The sequence below is a fragment of the Mesoplodon bidens genome (genome assembly GCF_964165515.1).
Source record: "Mesoplodon bidens genome assembly, chromosome: 5".
Classification (NCBI taxonomy): domain Eukaryota; kingdom Metazoa; phylum Chordata; class Mammalia; order Artiodactyla; family Ziphiidae; genus Mesoplodon; species Mesoplodon bidens.
Window position 1 is genome coordinate 76,611,401 of NC_138161.1, and position 23,288 is coordinate 76,634,688.

Below are 23,288 nucleotides of genomic sequence, written 5' to 3' on the forward strand. Positions count from 1 at the left end.
TTTTTTTTTTTGCATTACGCGGGCCTCTCACTGCTGTGGCCTCTCCCATTGCAGAGCACAGGCTCCAGACGCGCAGGCCCAGCGGCCATGGCTCACGGGTGCAGCTGCTCCGCGGCATGTGGGATCTTCCCAGACCGGGGCACGAGCCCGCGTCCCCTGCATCGGCAGGTGGACTCTCAACCACTGCGCCACCAGGGAAGCCCCAATTATTTTTACATCCTAGTTTTTTTATTGAAGTATAGTTGATTTTCTATATACATATATTATTTTTCAGATTATTTTCCATTATAGGTTATTACAAGATACTGAATATAGTTCCCTGTGCTATACAGTTGGTCCTTGTTTATCTATTTTACATATAGTAGTGTGTATCCGTTAATCCCAAATTCCAAATGTATTCCTCTCCCCCTTTCCCCACCCAAGGTAATTTTAGATTTGGGGAGTATAGGGGAAAGTGGGACTGTGGAGGGTAAATAAGAGGTAGCTTGGAATTTGCGTATATATATTCATTTAACCATACATGTTGGTCATCTTTTGTCCCCCAGGTTACTTCCTTTCAGTCTGTATTCCGCTTCTGGCCATTGCTTCAGCAAACAGCTATGTGCAGGTGTGGTCTGACCATGCCTCACTCAGCTGCATCACTTATCTCCTGCCTTCTGCCCTGGGCTTCCTGCTGTAGTATGGGAGGGCAGTCTGAAGTGCTAGGGAGTTAACATTCTGTGGGGCAAACTTGACCAACAGCAGACCAGAGCTGGGGGATAAATACTTCTCTCTTGCAATTTCAGACAATTATGAGACACATAGTTCTTCAGAGGATCTTCAGTAGGACTGAGTTCCAATTGCCCACAGAAGCATAACAGCTTAATAACACATGCTTGGTTTAGTTGTTCCTCTTTCCCTATTTCATTCTTCCAGGTCCTTCTCTTCTGAACTCGGTGGGGTCATTCTCCCAAATAAACCATTTGCCTGAAAGTCCTTGTCTCAGACCCTGCTTTTTGGGAGAACTAAAGCTAAATGATGAACACATTTCAGATGTATTTCAGAATTTTAAGGAGAATAGACAGCTTCTATTTTTTTGAGCACCACTGATGTGCCAGGTTCTCTATTTTTTTTAAAGAATAAAGATTTATTTTAACTTCCATTAAATTAACACATACATACAGTTTAAGAGGTCAGTAGCACAACATGGTATAATTAAACAGTAATCCCCTATTGTCTCCCTGACCGCTGTTATCCCACTTCCCAGAGGCAGGCAAGTTTAATTCTTGGCAGAATCTCTCCATTGTTCTAAATATCATCAATTTGTCAATTTCAGGCATTATTTATTAAAAGCCTATAATGCTGGATGACATTTTAGTTCTTTTACAGTCCCCACCCCACCTGTTCTACCATCTTATAATTATTTTTTATTGAATTATGACCCATGTTTACATTAATATAACTATATAAATATAATTCATTGATGATCCAACTACTATGGCTCCTTGTGTACGTTTTTGTTTCCTAGAGTATGTAACCATTTCTCATGCCTTTTTTTTTTTTTTTTGTATTTCCTATCTCAGGCTCAGCCAGGCCTGCTGTAGAGCTGTCACTCTGGGACTTCCTCCTTCTTCTTGGGACTGTTTCTCTTCACAACTCTTCTATGATGTTTCCCCATTTCCTGGATTAAGTGTCCTCCACTTTGTTAGTTTACTTCCTAATTTTTTGATCATCTATTCAGTAACATCTTTTCTTTTTTTTTTTTTTTTTTTTTTTTGCCGTATGCGGGCCCCTCACTGTTGTGGTCTCTCCCGTTGTGGAGCACAGCCTCCGGACGTGCAGGCTCAGCGGCCATGGCTCACGGGCCCAGCCGCTCCACAGCATGTGGGATCTTCCCGGACCGGGGCACGAACCCATGTCCCCTGCATCGGTAGGCGGGCTCTCAACCACTGCGCCACCAGGGAAGCCCTATTCAGTAACATCTTAAACAAGGATGGATGAATGGAAGTCAAAACATAACATAACATAAAATTCATAAATGATTTTAAAATCTAATGATCAATTACTCTTTTTTTACATCCTACTTTTATTTAGAATAAGAAATCAGAAACAACTCAAATGTCCAACACTAACAGATATGTTAACCTATTGTACATCTATGAACAGAATAGTATGTAAACAGCAAAACTATTATATGTAAATATATTTATTGACATCTGAGAAGCTGTTTATAATGTATAATTAAGTAGTGAAAAAATCTAAGCTATGTACATAACAAATCAATAATGATTCCATATTTGTAAGAAAAAAGTGTGTTTGTGTGTACACATACGATGGGAGGAAAAAACTATAATACTTTGAGGTATTATCTTGGCAGGTGGGATTTCAGGTGATTTTTATTTTCTTCTTCATTAGAACCAGATGTGATTTTGAATTTTTCTATAATAAGCATTTATTATTTGTGGGACTGCTAGTCCATATGGCACCTTTGTGCATACTAGGAAAAGCTGTCCCTTCTTCTGGTGGATGCAGTACCACACCAGGATGCACTGCTTGGCCAGGGCATATAGCTTTTAGCTTCTACTGCCCCATTAGGTTTTCCTTTCTTCACCACTCCCCCCCCCCATACTAAACAACAGGCACAACAGTACATGATAGTCCAGAAAACTTACCTAATAAAAATTATTTAAAATTAAAGACTAAAAGAAATATCACCTTTTAATACATCTACTCTGGGCAGGCTACTGTCCTGACTTGACCTCTAACAGGTCATCTGGGACCTTTGGGCTTGCTCTTCCTGCCTCTCCTTTTATGCTTACCAACTCTGCTCAAATGCAGTCAGTCCTTCAGGATCCAGCTAAAATTACCCCTCCTCGTTTAAATATTTCCCAACCATTCTAACACATATGGCAATTTCTCCTGCTTCTGAACTTCTCTTGAACTTAGGTCAAGAACATGGATTGAAGGGAGTGGTGATGAATAGGTTGTACCTCACTTGCTAACTGCAGACAACTGGCAGTGACTTCTTAGAGCACAGTGTTGGGAAAGATTCTTGAGCTACATTTGGCCTCAGTGGGAAAGAAGATTGTCATTGATTATGAACCTTAGTGCTGCATGTGGAAATAGCAGATAAGTAGCATGTTCACATGCAGTTTCACTGCCTGGCTTGGATGTTAACTATTTCATGCATTAGTCTTGGTTTGACAATACAGTTTAAGCATCCAAGGTACTTTTTGTTGTTGATGTTTGTTTATTTTGTTGTTACTGTTTTTATTATCTACTCAGAATTTAACATGGAGCCTAGGTATGAAGGTGCTCAATAAATATATTTCTGTTGCTCTTCCTTCATTTTTGATGTTCGAGGTCTCTTTCTAGTATAATTTCCCTTGATCTGAAGCACTTCCTTCAGCAATTCTGTTAGATCAGATATACTTGTGATAAATTCTCTTAGTTTTTCTACATCTGAGACTGTTGTCTAGAGCATAACTTGAAAAATATTGAAATCTCTTTTCTTTCCCATGTAGGCCCTTTCTGTGACATGCAGAACTTCTTTACCTGAATAACTGTAAATAACTTATGATACATACCAACTTAGTGTTCACCTTCCCATTGGAATAAGCTCAGTGTGTATCGTAAGTCCTCAGTTGTTTAATATGTTCAGTTTAAACTTGTCCTGATGTAATGGATGCTCACTAACATTTGCAAAACTAATTAAAGAATCTTAGAACAGTACACATAAAATTCAGTAACCATAGTACACTTGTCTGTGCACATGATTTATAAGTTCTAGAGCAGAATTTATTGCAAATAATAATCAGATCAATAACTACTTGTTAAAAGCAAATGTCTGAAAACTACCATTCTGAACTGTGGTAACCAAAGAATATACACTTAGATCTACTAATTTGCAAGATATTTTCCAGTCAGGGGAAAAATGCTGAGAATTCTAACCAAACCTAGTAAGTTGAAACTAAGAATTCTAGTTTGGAACTTAGTGGTGATAGTCTGTGTTTTTGTTATTGGAGGTAAAATGTAAAAAAATTAGGGAATTAAGAAATTATTTTTGCATACTTCTTTTCAGTGTACTTTTTAATTCTGCCTCCTTTCAAAGAGGTCAGGACAGAAGGATGATATTCTTATGTCAAGATATACATGGTATTTTTATTGGATGCTAGCCATTGGGCCAAGCTCTTTGTATGTATTTATTTAAAAAGTAGACTGACTTTCATATATAGGTGTTATAGTTGAAACAGATTTTAAGGTGGTTAAAAAAGCTAACATCTGGGCTTCCCTGGTGGCGCAGTGGTTGAGAGTCCACCTGCCGATGCAGGGGACACGGGTTCGTGCCCCGGTCCGGGAAGATGCCACATGCTGCGGAGCGGCTGGGCCCGAGAGCCATGGCCGCTGAGCCTGCGCGTCCGGAGCCTGTGCTCCGCAACGGGAGAGGCCACGACAGTGAGAGACCCACGTACCGCAAAAAAAAAAAAAAAGCTAACATCTGTAAAGATGTTTCTTGATTTTGAAAGTAGAATACAGTCCATTATTTAGTCTGTCGTATTGAACGAGTAATTACTGAGTGACTTCTATATGCATGCCGATTATCTTCTTAATCTTTGATTTGAACTTAAGAATGGCAAATTAGAGAAGGTATATATCCTGACAGAGTTATTTAGTTAAGTAGAAGAGTTGGAATTTGAACCAAGTTCTTCTTAGATTTATAGTATTACCACAGTTTTCATTCATAACATTTGATACATAACAGAAAAAGGTCTTACACATGTGAAAATTTATCAATTATAATTTGAGATAGGAGATGTATATATTTTTATTACTTATAACTCAGGCTTTTAAAAACTTTGACTGCCATTATAAAAAAAAAACAGCTCACATAGATTTTTGCTTTATGAGAAAGAGTACAAAATTAACTGTGATCTTATCTCATACAGCTGTAGAAAACTGCAGCATACTAATCTTTTAAAAGTGAATAATATGCTTTGTTCATAACCAAAAAACCTGTAAAAATTTTTATTACTTAGGAGTTAAACTCTGTTTTTCATAATTATTGTATATGTGCATATTTTATGTGGGTTAATACATATATCAATACATTACTGGTTATAAATACATTTAATCTTTTATTTCTTGGTCAGTGAAATGAGACATTAATGCTACTTTATTTAGTTACATGTATTATAGTTTCTATTTTATAACTAAATACTCACTGTATTTTGGCTTGCTCTATGAAATAATTTTGGTTTATATTTATTTTGTTACTTTTCTACTTCCCATCCAAAAAACTTACTTTCCTTTTGGATGTCTTTTGTTTATTTAATATGTTGTAAAATATTACTTTTATAAGTAAATTTGTAATAGATTTTAGATTGATTTGATAGGGAATGATGAGAAAAATTTGCTTTTACTAGGAGAAGCAAGTGATTAAAAATATTTTTCTAAGGTAGTAGTTTGACAATTTTGATACAAAATATTGAGAGAAAGGAGAATGCCATCATCAAAAGGAATGCTGTTTTTTCAAAATAAATATCATTATTAATTGTGGCTCCTTGACCAGATTCCCTTAGACCATTATAAAACCTGAATGATCACTTTGGTGTAATTTGTTCTTATATTAAAAAATTTAAGATTTTTTAGATCTGATCTTACTAGGAAGGGATCAACTTTTTTAGTCTATTTGTTTAGAAATTTCTTAAGATTATATAAGCTTTATAATAGCAACACTTTCCAGATTTAGAGCATGCTTCCTTTGGCAAAATGATGAAATCTGTTTGCCACAAAGGTAAATCAGTAGCTTTATTTTAATTTTTTTTCTTGCCTGCCATGGTATGATTGATGTATGGCAACTTCTTACTGGAAGGAGAACTAACATTGACACTGACAGGTGCCACAGGGTTTATTTAGGACAACCTCAGTCTTCTCCCAGTTAGTTTCAAAATGTCTGCCTCATACATGTTGAGCCACTGAATTTCCTGCTTTAAAGCCTCATGTTATGCCAACATTACTATCTGTGCTGCCTCAACTACAAATTGGATGAACAGCCGGTGACACTTTTTCAATATTATTACATTAAACCAAGTGGATTTTGATTGATAACCTAATATTCAACTAATGCAAAACATCAATCATGGCAAGTATATTAATTATTTAATATTGCAGTCTAATTCAGAAATCGATGTGCTGCATGAGGGGAAGGGAAACTCATGGTTCCCAGAAGATTTAAGACAGGGAATGATTAAAAAAAGACCTGCTGTACTCCTGTGTGTTAGTTCGATACAAATCTTTATTCATTTGCCAATAATCTCTTCCCATTTTCCACTTCAGGACCATTTTATCAGTTTTGAGACCTATAATTGAATTAAGTCTGCTTTCAGCACAGGGCAAAAGGAGTTGCACAAATATTGATGAAGTCATGACAGGGACAACCCAAGAGACAGACCACTAAAGAGGACAGGCTTTATCCCATTTGTTGCCAGATCCTTCTGTCAATGTCTTGAATCTTGCCTCTCTATTTAAAAAAAATTCATTAAGAGTTTTGGAACCACTCTTAAGACTTTTGTATTTAAATATCTACCATAATAACAGATTTCTTTAGCACATTACAATTTATAGTGTACTTTCATATACATTATCTTGCTTATTTTTTCACAGCAACCCTATGTGTTAGGTAAAACAAGTGTTAAAAAATCTTCACATCATAGGTAAACAATTTGAGCTTCAGAGAATTTGGATTATTACCCAAGCTCATTCAACTATTTTGCTTCTAGAACCAGGATTATACGTCATGCTGTCTAATGTAGTATTTATGTACTCATGATACTTTATCTGCATTGTCTTGAGATGGTCACTCTTCCTTGTCTTTCTGCCCAAAGTAAGACTAAATAAAGAAAACTGATTTTCATGAAGAACTTGTTGAAACTTTGGTGTCCCAATCTATGATACATATTAAGCTTTACAAACATGCAAACCTTCGGGATATAAATGAAAATTTCTTGATTTATTGTATCTTTTACTAGAAGAGAATGGCCTTCTTTTATGTATGTCTATAGCAAAATATATACATATCAAAATATATATATATGAAGGGGGAAGTGGCTTAAATATATCTTGTCATTAAAGTCACTTTACCCCAACTTTCTTTGGATTCATGTTTGCCTGGTTATATCTTTTACTATCTCTTTTTTGGAAACCTTTCTGGATCCTTTTTTGTTTTATGTCTCTTGTAAATCGCACATTGCTAGATTTTTTTCATACCCAATCTAAGAATCTTCTCTGACTTTTTTTTTTTTTTTTTTTTGGCTGCATTGGATCTTCGTTGCTGTATGCGGGCTTTCTCTAGCTGAGGTGAGCAGGGCCTACTCTTCGTTGCGGTGCACGGGCTTCAGTACCTGTGGCGCACGGGGTCTAGAGCACAGGCTCAGTAGTTGTAACACACGGGCTTAGTTGCTCTGCGGCACGTGGGATCTTCCCTGACCAGGGTTCGAACCCGTGTCCCCTGCATTGGCAGGCGGATTCTTAACCACTGTGCCACCAGGGAAGTCCCTTCTCTGGCATTTTAATTCTAGATTGTTAGGTGACCTTTCTTTAGTTTTCTTTTTAGTCACTGATTACTAAGATTACAATAATTACTTTGTACTGTGCCAGCCTTTACTTGCTTTATATTCTTGCTTCTTCCTGATTTTATTTCTCTTCTTTATTGCATTACATTCCTAAGAACTTTTGAATTTCCTGAGACTATGTATGCTGAAAATTCCTTTATTTTTCCTTTAATGTAAATAACAGTCTATTCACTAAATATAAATTCTAGGTTTACAGTTCTTTTTCTTTTTTAAACACTTTCTTTTGGAAGTTAATATGCCATTGACTAGCATTAGTGTTAAGAAGTCTCGTGTCAGTGCTAGTCTTCCTTTATGGAGGGGTATGCTTTTTCTTTCTGGAAACTTTTAGACTTTTCTCTTGATCTATAATATTGCAGTCTTAATTATCCTTATATTATGCTTTGCTGTGGATTTTTCTTTAGCTGTCCTGTTCACTGCTGTGTGTACCCTTTCAATCTAAGATTTGAATATTTCTATATCTAGGAAATTTTTGTCATTATTTCTTCAAATAATTCTTCTCTTTTATTTTGTCTTTTCATTCCTTCTAGGATTCTTATTATATAGATGTTCATACTTCTACTCCTGTTTTTAATTTTATCTCTTGTTTGTTCTGTCTTTCATACCTTTTCTGTGCCTTCTGGGAGAGTTCTTCTACCCTGTGTTCCAGCTCACTAATTTATTCTTGGTCTGTAGCTATTGTGCTTTCAATTCATCCTCTGAGTTTCTAACTATTGTATTTCTAATACTCATTATCTCATATTGATTCTTTTTCATAACTGTCTTTCATATTTAATTTCTAAAAATCTTCCCTTATCTTTGAATATGTTATCATATTCTTGCTCGATCTGTTTTCTCTGGATGAGGTTGCTTTCTTTGTTGTTTTTCTGTTCCTGTGCCTACACACCTCAAAGATCTTAAAATTTTCCTTGTGGGTTTCTCTTTTATTTTCTTGCAACATTCAGCTGCCTTGGCTATTAATTTTAATCTAAGGAGAGGAGTGAAAGTCTAGGCTCAGGCTTGTGCTCCTCCAGGTTAATTGTTCTACTCTGGCCTCAGTCAACCACTTTTCCATTGTGTCCTCCTACTTTATCAAAAACAACCCAAAGCAAAACAAAGCGAAATAACCACCTACCACCCACCACACACGTACACACAGCTCCCAAATCTATTCTTCCAAACAGCAACTCACTGTTGCAGTTGCCTTCTTTGAGTGGTATGGAGCTGGGTAGGACCACCCAGAGACCTGGGATGGTTGCTACTGACTCTCTATCTAAGCTTGTCTTAATGATGGTTAGATGTCAGACTCTTATTAGTTGAATACATACTCTGATTCAGGCACTCTATTAGATGCTGGGATATAAAAATTAGAAAGATGTAATTCATGTCCTCAAGGAATTTTCATTTTAGTGGTTGTCAATGGGAAAGTAAATACATATTTATAATAGTGTGAGAACTTCATGATGTGAACACATGGGGAGAGTTCAGTACCTCATTTATGAGGAAAAGAGGTTTTCCCAGTGGAGGTTTTGTTTAGGTTGAGCTCTGAAGAATGTTTTTATATTTTAGATAGTTGAGGAGGATTAGAGGAGTCTGGGACAAAAGGAACATCTCAGGTAGAGACAGTGAGTGGTTCAGTGATGATTAAAGCAAGGTTAGTAGTTTGTTATGGCTGTTGCTGCCACTTTCCATGTGATAATAGCTTTGGCAAAATAACAGAGGGAATTAGTAAACTGGAGTATAGTAGTATATTGTGGATTTTAAGAAGGGAATTGACATAATCAAGCTTACATTTTACAAAGATCTTAATGTATTATGGAGAATGAATTGACATGGGGCTAGGCAGAGGTCACTGAGACCCATTAAGAAGCTTTGCAGTCATCAGGGAGAGAAAAGATGATGGCCTAAAATAAGACATAGCTGTGAAGATAGAACGAAGTGGTTAAATCTAAGTGATAATTAAGGACGTTGGATAGCCAAGACCTTGGGGTTGATTACATTTGTTTACGTTTGGTAGCAAAGGAAAGGGGCATGTGTCAAGGATGATGCCTAGTTTTTTTTCAGGCATGCCATTCAAAATGCATATTTCCTAGAATTATTTAATTTAAAGAATCACTTGGAAACATAACAAAGAAAAACCTAGCCAACCTTTACTTCCTCCCTCCCATTCTCCCTCTCCCGCTTTCTCCCCTGCCCTGTTCTCCCCCACTTCCTCCCTCTCCCTCCCTCCCTCCCTTCCTTCCTTCCTTTCTTTCTTTTTCTTATTTCTTTCTTATTTCTTCTTGATTCCATAATGCAAATAACTCAGAAAACTGGGAAATTTTCCCTAAGTTTGTGACGAAGTCAGTTAATAGCAAAACCTACCCTGAGATGAGGCTGTTTATAGTCTTTGTTTATCCCACTTTGTGTGGACATTCATATGTTTCTTTCAGAATTATTAATATGTATGATGATGAGATGCTTCTTCAAGCCTTGCTGTCAGTGTTTTATGACATACGCTATATGTACCTTATTACCTTTCTTAAAATCCAAAATACTGTAATGAAGCATGTCTAACCCCAGTGGTTTCAGATAATGAATTATGGACTTGTACTTTGAATCTGAGCATTTTTGTTCTTTTATATTGTAGCATTATTTTCTAATAAGAACCATGATGTGACAATGTAGCCATGGGGAAAAAATTAAGTAGATGTGTATAATATAGTATAAATATACTTGGCTCCAAGATAGATTGCCAAGTTCAGGTACAAAACAGTGTGTATAGTATGCTTCTGTTTGGGTTAAAAAGACGAAGAAGAAGAAGAGAAACACACATACACACAGCAGCATGCATATACATGCATAGACTATCTTTGGAAGGACAAACAAATAACTAATATCAGTGATTGAGAACTGGGGGTCACTGATGGGAAGAAGATTTAATTTTATTGTAACCTGTATACATACACATAAATACATATTACACTGTCAGATGTCTCACTATATGTATTACTGTTTTTGTTTAAATTGCACAAATGGTTATATGAGAATTTCCTTGTGAAAACTTAAACATTCATCTGACTTCCAGCTCCAACAGATACATTAATTTTATAATAATAAAGGTAAAAATAATTATTTAAGTAGCTATTGGCCTTCTCTGACACCTTGTTACAATTTATTTCTGTCACTTTTCATTAGGACTGCATCCAGAGAATGTTTCAGAAATCCTTAAATTTTTAAATGTTGAATATATAGCATTGCCAGAAGCAGAAAGCAGAAGAGAGAATGGCTAAAGATGAGTACTAATCAGTAGACAGTGGAATTTATTCCCAGTATGCCAGACTGGGCAGTGAGAGCAAAGGTTGGAAGCCATGAGTATAGTTTTCAAGCAATAGAGCCAATGGGAAAAGATAGGGAAGTTTGAAAAGATTGTATAGCAAGCCGAAGGAAACAGAAGTAAGTAGATTTTTGGCAAAAAAAAAAAAAAAAGGAGACAAAATAAAGAGAAAAGAAATAAAATTGGGGCCCCTTTAGAGAAAGAAAGAGGTATGGGGAAAAGATTAAACATTATGAATGCAGTACTGTTGTTGGATGTTTCATAATTATTTTCTGCAATGTGGTAGAAGTATAATTTTATGTTAAAACAAATAAGGCGTGATGTTAATGATGGAATTCAAATACTGCTTGTTGGAGTGAGAAAAGTCAAAGTCCATTTGTCACTAATAAATTAGCATTGACCAAAATCAGGAAAAATATCTCACTATTGCCATATTTCACCAAATGTGTATTTAAATTATCTTTGCTACTTGCACAGTTATTTGTATTTTTAGTTTCATCAGCAATCTTTTTTAAAGTGAAAAGCAAGAAATTAAATACTTAAAATATATTGTGATATTTGATGTTTGTGTTTCCATTGGTGATTTTTTTGCTTTTAAATATTACAGTAGTCCTAGGTTCTGGTTTGTAGTGGGCACTAAGTTGATAAAATTAATGGTAGGAAAAAATTTAAGATTGACTTATTTAACTATGTACTCACAAACATTCTTTTTGTGGCTATTTTTTATATAAAAATGCACCTATTGATGGATGGATATTTGATAAAACAAATGTAGTAAAATGTCAATTGTAGACTCTAGATGGTGGATAGAATCTGTATGTTTGAACATTTTCATAATAAACATTGAAAAAACATAAACTCTAATGAAAAAGCTAATGTAAAATAAAGATAGTGTGCAAATAGTAAAATAACACATTTGATTTCTTTTTTGTTCTCCACTGACTTTGAGAAGTCTGAAACATTTTTTCTACTAGACGAATATCAATTTTAGCGGTAGTACTACTATTAGATATAAATAAATTATCTGTTCCATAAGGAAATTGTTTTGCCCTTAAAAACAATGTTATTGTGAACATTAGGAAAGATATATGAAAAAATTATAAAGGTTTGTAAAATATTTTTGAGGTAAACATAAATTATAGCAGACAAGGGTTTAACAACTATTTTAAACTTTTATTCTTCTATTTTAGGGAATCTGGAAGCATCAAAGCTGGATTAGAACATCTGGTAAGTTCTAATTTTCTCTTGAACATTTGCATCATCTTTGATATCTGCATTCTAAATGAACACTTTTGAATGAGCTTTGAATACCTTGTATTGAGAAAGTCAACCATTTCCCAAAGGGTCGGCTTACTGTTATTACGTGAAGGCACTTACATTTTCATTTATCTTATCATTTCAAGGGAATTAAATTTTTTTTTAAATTACATTTTTTTCTGATGTAGAGATGAAATAAAATGGATGACAATCCTTGGATTGATGATTGCTTTAATTATAAAGAAAAGTGTTTGGTGTAGAATTTTTGGCAAATCTTGATCTGACAAAAACAAGCTTGTGTTTTAAGAAAAACACAATCAAATATTGCATGCATAAATATGGTATGTTTTAGCAATTTAACTGCTTTGAAAGAAGTGCACAGCTTTGTTTTTCCTGATGTCTTTGCTTTATGAATAATGCATTGGTTTAAACTACATTCAGTTTTAGAATATAAAATAATTGAGATGCAAAATTTTTGGTTTAAGTAAACATTTTTAAAACAAGTAAAATTCCAACTGACTTAACATTAAAATCTGTCAATTGATCAGAAAATTGGAAAAACTGTTGTATTATACCAGGTCCAAAATTCATTGAGCTCACCACATTGAGTGTTCATTACATTAAGTAGTTCATTTAAACAGAGCATTATAAAGTCATGCTCTGGTTTCTGTTCAAATCCAAACATTGAATAATTAATGATAGAAATTCTTTTGTAAATACAATCTAAGTACTTTTTTAATGCAAGACTTCATTCATATATTGTAGCTTTGTTAACTATTAATGTGCTTTTGTTCTGCTCCCACAAAGCAAACAGTAGCAAGAGGCAGCTTCATTTTTATTTATAGTAGTTTTAGAGTTAGAAAGGATTTTTGGTTTTTCTTTCAATAGCTAAAGGAAACTGAGGAAACCTAGACTTTTTAAAAATGATAAAATCATCCTAAAAATTACAGATTAATTATTAAAAGCAGAATATAATAAACCAGTTAGAAAAATTGAAGTAGATTTATTTGTCCAGAGTAGAAGTAATTAAATAATATTGTTATTCTCATTATTAAAAATTATTTCTTGAATCCCTGTTTATCACTTCATAGAGGCACATGATATTTAAGACATACATATGGACATCAGAATAAAAATATTAATCTAAAATATCTATGCCAGTATCAATTGGCAGCTTATAACAAGGAAGAACAGCTAACATAGTTCCAAAATGAGCTCTCTTTTATACTTCTTTTGTAAATTACTATTTAATAAAAAGACTGTATATTTTCTTGGTTCATATTCATCAGTAGATGAGTTAGATTCTTTTTTTTTGTTTAAATTCCATATTTTTTTAATACTCACTAGTATGAACTTACATTCAGTGACAATTTCATGCATTTATACTCTACTTATAATCCTATGCAGCAGTGGTTTTCTAACTGCCTTGGGCTGCCACGAAGTCTCCCTAAAACAGGTGTCACTCCAGACTTCCACTGCCCACTTTAGCTAGAATAGTTCCCACTTTCAGTTATTTTGTATACTTTTAAACTTTTAAAATAAGATTTCATCTGAACAAAGAATTCTTCAGCTAAAAGTGTTTAAAAACCTTTTCCATTTTTGACTCTGAGTTATATTTCATTTTATCTGGGTCATATACATCAAATGTATTTCAAAGATAAGGCATTTTAGGGATGAGAGAGCCATGATTAGTACAACAGGTAGTGGAAGTAGATGATTTTAATGCATTTTACTTGTCATTCAAATTCTGTAACTTGACATTGTAAAATTGACCCACTGACTGTGAACTATTAATAATAATATGAATACATGAATACATATTATCACATATATACACATATATATTGCTTTGTACACTAATAATATTCAGTAAAGTCAGTGATATTCTTTATAACTGCCTAAGAAGGAAGTGAACTTAAGAATTCATTGGTTGAGCACAAAGAAACCTGTCTGTCTAGCAACTGTGGGCTCCTTAGGTTTGGTCTCTCCACTTTCCAGCTGAACAGATACTTATAACCCTTGTCTTCTAGCACACGTACCCTTTCTTTGAATTGTCTGCATACCAAATACAATTAAAGTATAGATTCTAATAGATTGATTTTAAAAAATATATGGTGTTGGGCTTCCCTGGTGGCGCAGTGGTTGAGAGTCCGCCTGCCGATGCATGGGACACGGGTTCGTGCCCGGGTCCAGGAAGATCCCACATGCCACGGAGCAGCTAGGCCCGTGAGCCATGGCCGCTGAGCCTGCGCGTCCGGAGCCTGTGCTCCGCAACGGGAGAGGCCACAGCAGTGAGAGGCCCGCATAGCGCAAAAAAAAAAAAAAAAAAAAGTATATATATATATATATATATATATATATATATATATATATATATATATATATGGTGTAACATTAAAATGAGAAGAACATCCCACACATTTGGAGTTAATTTCTTCTTTATGTACCCTTCTTGTCTTTTCAAATTTATCTGGATTATCATAGAAAATTAGCATTGTTCTAAGAGAGGGTGAAAGCCAGTATAAGCTTAAATGAGTTAAGAAAAATGGCATGCATTATATTTGTCACAAGAACACATATATGGTTGCACTGTCTTTGTACTCTATTTATGGGCTCTTCTTGGTATATATAGTTATCTGTAACAAGTGTGGGTGTATGGAGAAAAGAATAAGATAGGTGGACTCTGTTTCCCTGGAACCTCTTCAAGGGCCAATTCATTTATTTGTCACAATCTCTCAAGCCCTTGATTCAGTCTTTATTCTATCATTCTTTTCTATTTTGCCAACTTTTCCTGGAAACTGTCCAGCATGTCATTCTTAGCTTAAATTTCTTATAGTTTACTCCCCAATACCATTTTATTTTTCTTCTCACAAACTTGTGTACTACCCATAAAGTCTATGTCTGTTTAAAATTCTAGACAGAACTTTTGAAGGTTGGTGCCCTGACATCCATTGATGATTCTTGCCTGATGATTGCAAAATTGAGATTTTTCCAGCTCTACCACGCCCCCTATATTTAGCAGCCAGCATTCCACTCTAAGGAAAAGCCCATCCTTCTTTCTTATTTTCTTTACTTATTTTGAGCAAAGACTCATGACTAGGTTATTATCAGTTACTTTTCTTATTTGTTTTGACACTCAGATTGTCACAGATTTGTCCAGAGAATCTTCTTTAAAGATGGTTTCTGGGTCCTTTCAACATACCCCCCCCTTTTTTTTTTTTAAGCACGTCCTCATTTTCTGATACAACAAGATGTTTCAGGCTTATCTTATACCTTCCCTGTCCCACTCCCAGAATCAGCCATTTCTTCAAATTACCCTATTCCATTTTAGAGGAAAATGGTATTTTAGGAATCAAGGTCTAGACATGTGATATGCTTATTGTCTCTGGGATTTCATTACTTCTAGAACCTTTCAGTGCTAGATTAGATAGTTAAATAGAGGTAGGTAGGTAAGTAGATAAATATTTTTAAGAACGTGTGAGTCATACTGATACCTCCAATTTCAATCCAAACCACAGAATTCTTCCTTGTCCTCCTCCATTTCATATTTGTATTTCCCTTTATGTAAAGGGAGAACCTGGACTCCTAACAACACTAATACATTTACCCATTTGCTCAATCATATAATATACATAAAATAGTTCCAGTACAACTATATATTTTGAAAATAAACTTAAATAAAAGATTTCAAGATTTATTTGTAGTTCTTTTTCCCCTTGAGTGTAGTTTATTCCTTTGAAATATAGTGGTGTTCATTTGTTTCCATTTGCATTGAATTTTAGGTGCCTTTGTTCCCATTCTTGTAGATTTAATTATGTTTGAATATCTATAATGTTAACATGCTTCCAGAAGTCAAAATATGATACACAGTAGTATCGTCAGAGAAGTGTCACTCCCTTCCTTTCTAGCTATTCTCTATTCCTTGTAGGTAGCATATTTTATTAACTTCTTGTTTATCCTTCCTGTGCTTTTTGTAAGATTATGTGTATATATATGTATATGCATATGTGTATGTATTCCTATTTCCTGTTTCTTAATAAAAAGCATATTGTAAGGAATTCCCTGGAGGTACAATGGTTAGGACTCTGTGCTTCCACTCCCAGGGGCCCGGGTTTGAACCCTGGTTGGGGAACTAAGATCCTGCAAGCCTTGCAGCACAGCCAAAAAATAAACAAATATTATTTTTAAAGCATATTGTGTATACTTTTTTCTATTTTGCTGTTTTCACTTATCAGTATATCCTGTAAATCACTCCATAATTACTGTGTGTATCATTATATTTACTATGTTTCTTTCTCTATTTAGCTGTGTCTCCTTTATTAAGATTTTAGCCCAACTTGCATGCCTGCTACACTTTCATAGATGCTGACAGAAGACACAAGATTCCCTGCGTCAGAGACAAAGCATTTTCTTACTAACAGCACAAAAAGTAGCACGTACTTAATGGTTGTATAGGTAACCCTTGACCCCCAAGTCTCATGGGGTGATGCTGCATACCCAGTGGGTTTGTGTCATCGCTGAGGGGCTCCAGATTTAGGAGTTCTTTAAGAAGCTGTTAGAAAATCTGCCCAAACTTTGCCCAAGAGAAAGATATTACCTTTATTATCCTAGTTAGGTAACAAACATACCTTCTGGCCCAGGGGGAGATTCTGTCTCTATCTTGCTGTTTGGTATACTGTTTGCTATACCAAACATCTTTGAAAAGATAGTTATGAACAAAGGCTGATGGCTGATATAAGATGTACAGAATGTTATGGAGAATTGTCTCTGAAGAGCTATTGTAATTATGATGATGAAACTTAGGAAGGTTTGCATTTTTGTTCTAGTGGTTACCTTTGTATTTATACCTTTTATAATGGTTTTAATCCCCCTTGTTCCTGTTTAACCTTATAGATGACATCCTTTGACTCCCACCTGTTACCTTCATTATAGACAATGCTCCTGTTTTATTTTCCCTTTCTTCCTTTTCCTCCCATTTCTTCTTGGTGTGTTTTTGCTACTTTGTTAGAATATAAAATGTTTGCATACTGTTCTTCCACCCATGCTTACGTTGTTTTAGAATCACCTTTAAAATTAAATATATTAAATATTTGCCATCAGTTTGTTTGCTGATATTTCCCCATTTATCTCCTGTTTGTATAAAACTCATCCACTAGTATATTCCTCAGGAAAGGCTCCTATGTACATTATTCTCCAAGATCGTGTACATTCCAAGCTGTTTTTCTGGAGTCTTGCCACTTGAATGACAGCTTGACTGGACATAAAACCCTTTGCTTACAGTTTTTTCCTTGACTTTCTTGAGATATTATTCTTCTCTTGATGTCTCTGGTACCAGCCTTATTTTTTTACCCTTATGAATAATTAGATTTTTTTGCCTTGAGACATTACCATTTTTTCATTGATCTTGCTTTTACTAGGATAATTCTCAAAGTTGATTGTTTCTGGCTAATTTTTCTGGGCAATTTCATATGTAGACTTAAGTTTTCTCATTTCCAGAAATAATTTTCATGGATTATAGAATTAAATATTAGTCCGTTCCATTGTTTTATTTTCTTCTTTAGTGACTCCAATATATAATCTTTCTTTGCTTATCTTCTATTTCGGTCTCTTTCTCTCTGACTCTTTTTACTATTTTACTTTGTCTTTATTCTCTAAATCATTTTTCTGCTTTTATTCAGTATTTCTTATTAAATTTTCATTCAAATTTATTCTTCTTTGTGCACCTTATAATGTATTTTCCATACCTGAAATATTTTTCCTTCCATTTCTGTTTTTATTTTTTGAATGCCTGATTCTAGGTTTTCTTTTTGTTATTTGTCCAAATAAGTCTTGTGCTTTGTAGTTGGTTTTAGGGGAAGAATTTTCATCTACTGAAATGTTTTAATTTGCATTTTCTAGTTACTTCTTATAGTAGCTTTATATGGGGGTGATTTGATTTCTTTCTTTTCCTTTCTTCCCTTCCTCCCTCTCTCCCTCCCTTCCTTCCTTTCTTCCTTCGTTTTAGAAATCCTAGACATTTTGTAGACAGGGTTCCTAGTTTAAGGGTGCCTTCTTCTGCAGTACATCGAAGCGTAATTTCTCTAGCAGATGATGATGGGAGTGGCAGGGATGAAGGGGTTGGCATGTCTTGTTTCTCTTTAGCAGTTTGTTTCTTACTACTTTCTATCTTGTCACTGACATGTATTCTGTTTACCTGATTTTCTCCCAGAAGCAGCTTCCTGAGGCTGCCTCTTCTGGTCCCACTCCTTTTCAAGCCCCTTCCCTCTAGCTGGTGCTATGGTAACACCAAATCCTAGGCCTGTGTTCACTATTTTGGCATTTTAGTGTTGCACTTTGTTTTTCTGTGGATGATTTTTGTTTGTACTTCCAGTTATGTATTAAACTTACAGCCATTATCAGGGGTGGCACAGGGTGGGGTGTCTTTGAAAAGTTTTGCCTCAAATGAGAAATTCATAATGAAAAATGTCGGAAATCAATGTTGAATAGACCTTGAATCCTCAGGAGTCCTCCTACAGAGGTCCTGCCGAATGGTCAGCAGAATTGAATACAAAACATCTCAGAGTTCAGTGTCCATATCTATTTAAGCTTAGAGAAAATGAGTGGAAACATTGCTTATAATGTTGTGCTTAGATTTTATAATGAACTTAAGGAAATAGTATTTTTTATTTGATGACGAATCATATACAAATTAAAGACCTTCTGATGTGACTCCAGTGTATGTCTGTTAACACAGCAGGGTTGAAGGAATGGAGGTGGGTGGTTATTAGATGGTGATGTTGCTCCTGACTTTTTTTTATTAAAGATGCCCTAGGGTGTGGAAAATTGACTCTTAAGTTCTCTGTATATCAAAGGTAGCTGACTCCATATTTTTCTACCATCCTATGTTTTTAAATTCTGGATAATATAGTGAGTAGTAACCCTTATTGAACTATGTAATAGGGGGTTAAAAGATTAACTTTTTAGAGTGTTTTTAATACAGTCAAGTAGGTGACATTAATGTGCATTTTTATTGTTACAATTATAAAAGTGTACAGGAGATAGAACCTTGCCATTTGATTATAATATAGCTATGATTGTTTTATTAGCAATCTATAAAAATACTGCTATCCTTTCCTCTTGGGAGAGGGATTGAGATCTGAATATATTAGGTTGAGCTATATGAAAAGTTGTCACTTTTTTTTAGGTCAAAATAGTTTTGTGGGTTGTTTCTGGCTTGAAAGGACTGCTGTGCCATGCCCTTTAGCAGGGAATGAAGTGAATTATCCTGATCAGTATGATATTTCTAAACTTCCCTTGTTCTCTTTTCTGAAAAGTCAAATAACTGGAGGTGGGTTTGGGTGGGGGGACATGTTCTAAGTCAGTGCTTCACCATCTTTAATGTGCATATGAACCTCCTGGGGATATTGTTTAAACTCTGGGTCTGGAGTGGGACTTGAGATTCTACATTTAGCAAGCTACCAAGTGAGGCTAATGCCGCTGGTTCACCAGAAAGAAAAGTACATTGAAAGGCATTGACTTGAAAGACGTGTCCGATGAACAAGGCCCTCTGAATCTGATGAAAAATCTAGATGTTCCCCCGTATACTCATTGAGTATGATTCTGCAACCTATGAATGATTAGTTGGGCATTCATAAACCCAGAGAGACAGACACTCCACAGGTTTATACAGGGTGAACATTTTCATCATCTTACTCTGTGAGAGTAGCAAAGGGCTAATTTTTTTTTCTTTATTTGGGTTCTGGATATTAAGTTGTATATTTCAGGGCTGGAGCTGGACACTAGGACTAATAATACCTTGTTCAGCTTGAGGTGGAAAGTTAAACAAGTGATGATAAATCTTTTAGTAAAATGGGTTACAAGTATTTACAACTTTAAGTGGGATTTGCTTTCTATTAATAGTTGAATAGCCAAAGAACTCTGGAGCCATACCTGTGGGTTTTTTCTCCCCACAGAGGTCTCATTTATGTTTCTTATATTGTATAACATTTGAGAGTGATGACCTACTTGTCCTTGTGGTCAGGCAACACAGTCTGACCATTTTAAATGTTGAAAAGCAACTGTCATTAATAGCTTGTTTAGCCCATCAGTGGTTTGTAGAATATAGTCGCTGCTTGCCAGAAATGTAGGCGGGCTCTTGCTATTACATGCTCATCAATAATACTACATTCTAATAAAAGCCCTTTTCTCTCTGTTTTAGGCTATTTTGTGTAGAACTCGCAAATAAAACGGCTGTATTTCAGTTCACAGACTAAAGATTTTATTTAATGCAAGCGTAAATACAGTTTATGTATTATTGTTATACTTTTGAGGATGCATGCAGAGGTTTTGAACCCTATTCTCAAACAGAGGTTATGAACCCTATTCTAAAGTCACTCATCCTTTGTCTGTTACGTTTTAAAATACCTGTCTTATTTTAATGTTTCACCAATGTGTTCCAAAAAATATTTTTGACATTTGTCCAAATGAGTTTGAGAACATAGTTATCTCACAATACACTGATGTTTCTTGTACACTGTATATATTTATTAAACACTGATGAAAACTATTATCTCATATCCTATTTAGGGACTTTAATGTAATAGATCCCTCTCCTCCCCGCATTTTAATTTTTTTTTTTTTTTTTTTTTACCTAAGCTGATATATATTTGAGGTTTAGGGTAAATGTGCATTTTAAAACAGACACTTTCCTTAAACTGTGATCGTGAGATAAAACAGCATGAAGTTTTTCTTCTTTCTGGAAGATGAATTCTATAAATTTTTCTCTCTTTCCTTTTAGCAAACAAGTGTGTCCTATGAATGTGTGCAAATTAAAATACCTTTAATGTGGATTAAATATTAATATCGTGTTACTGCCTTGATTTCTTAGGCAGTTTACAAGTCCTAAGTCTGGGAACCGGCTCACATTTCAGTCAGAAACAGTACCTTGTCAGTGACCCATTTCTCTGAAACATTTTGATCAGTTACAAGTTTATTAAAATTTGCTTCTGCAGTAAATGATTAATAAATATTATCTAGTCAATCAAACAGCAGGAACTTGGGCCCTTTTTCTACCCTTTCTCCCTCCCCTCTCTTCCAAAGAAAGATCTGTCGGTTGTTGTTGCTTTTTTAAGACACGGTGGTCTTGGTAGAAAATGGTGGCCAGTTAGCTTTAAAAAAAAAAAAAAAAGACAATATGTCATGTAATTTTCATGGTACTACTAATAGTCTCAGATTTATGTTTAACCTAGATAAAATTTATTTTCTGACTTTTATGCACATGTGCTTATTAAAGCTTTATAAAGTAAAACCAAATATTCTAAGTGCATTAAATAACCCCCACTTCCCATTATTCAAGAGTCTGAAAGTCAGGCCTTCTCGAAACGATGAGAGTAACTGAATATTGTATTCGGATGTTTTTTATATTCTAGTTCAGGATACCATAGGGTTTGCTTCATTGCAGAGGACCCCACAAGGTACGTGGTAGTTATTTCATGCTTTTCTCAGGATCTAAGGTCCGTAACTGCAGAGAGAGAAGTAGCAGCAGAGGTAACAGGGTTTCTTTTTATTTCTCCCATCAAAGCATTAGGAGTTAAGATGGAGAATGCCTTTGCCATGGTGGTATCTTTGGCCACACTCATTACCATTTGTCACAGATTCATAGCATCTGTATTTAACTTTAACATACATAGTCTGTTTATTTTAGGAAGAGCACAGCATGAGGAGCTGGGAGAACATGATTTTACGGTGTGACCTCCAGCAATGCACACAACCTCTCTGTTTCACTTCTTTCATTTTTCTCCCTATTCATAGGCTGTTGAAATAGTGTGTGAAAATTTGTAGAAGCATAGACTTTCTACAAAGTATCATTTATTTTACAGAAAAATAAAAAAATCTTATCAGCTTCAGTTACGTAAGTAACTTCAGATTGCTAAAAACAATATCTCAATTCTAATATACTCACAGTAAGCTGTGAGAAAATTTTGTCCTTTGTCTGCTCACATCCTCTCCCCTTTAAAAAAATATTACATACTTTTAAAAGTTATAAAGTAATACATGTTTATTATAATGGGTCAAAAACTGATAGGTATATAAAGAAAAAAAATGAGTATATTTTCTATCTGCCACTAATCCAGTGTTAATAGTTTAGTACCCTTCTTACTGTACCTTGCTCTATTCCCAGATGTACATATATAATTATACTTAGCTTTTTGTTTTTTTATAAAATAGACTTGTACTATGTATGATATTTTACCACTTGCGCTTTTTATTTGTTCAGTGCTGGACACAGTGTACATATCTACACACATAAATCTGGTTTTTGCTAGAAATATCAAAATATTGGAAGTTAATACTATTACCATTTTATTTAATGTATTCATAGGGGAAGTTTGAGGACTATAAAATTTGCATTTTAAGGAGTCAGTGCAGATTTAGTTTTAGTTCCACTTTTGATTACCTTGATTATAGTATATGAAAGAATGGGCTATGATGAAATTTACAGTTATCAATAGAGGAAGGAATGGGTTACTTTATTTTAAAAAATCCTATTTGATATTTGCAAAAAACAAATAAGTAAAGATAATTAGATTAGAAAAGGAACATGTGACATCCTTATATGTGTTTCAGGTTTATTAGAGACTAGTATTTTTTTAATCGAAATTTTAGCATAACCCTGTGTGACATTTATTACAATCTTCAATCTTGGTATTTATCATATACTATATTTGTTGACTCTGTCTTTTGACTGAATATTCAGCTTTGTCCTCCTTGCAAATATTGAGTACGTTTTTATTGAATTGTTATGAAATTGAAAGAAAAGTGCATTGATAATATTGTTTGGGAAAGTTATCCCAATTATTTTTTTTAAAGGTGAGAGGGATTCAGTTTATTTTTAAAGTCCTTTGTGCCCACTGAGTGAATGGTAAAAACCAGATGCTGAAAGCTTGAGTTTACAGTAGAAATCATTAGTGACTTCTCTCCATGACCTGGATAGATATTGTTTTTTAAGTGAGCACATATGAATATTACTGCCCAGGAAAATAATTACTTTTCCATAGTAGTTGTTGTTTTTGTTTGGAAAGGTAGCAGAGTGCTGGAAAAGCACTGGGTTAGGACTGAGTGAACTGGCTCTAAGCCCTGTAGAGGATTCA

General features: G+C 34.7%; 1 protein-coding gene across 4 annotated transcripts in view; it reads left to right on the forward strand.

Moving 5' to 3' along the window:
- RSRC1 (arginine and serine rich coiled-coil 1) overlaps window positions 1-23,288 on the forward strand; it is a 457,004-nt gene that overhangs the window by 208,380 nt on the left and 225,336 nt on the right. For all 4 annotated transcript variants that reach the window (XM_081234542.1, XM_081234541.1, XM_081234540.1 and 1 more), the window contains one exon: window positions 12,093-12,129. In XM_081234542.1, the coding sequence (XP_081090668.1) occupies window positions 12,093-12,129 (37 nt within the window). The remainder of the gene's footprint in view (window positions 1-12,092; window positions 12,130-23,288) is intronic.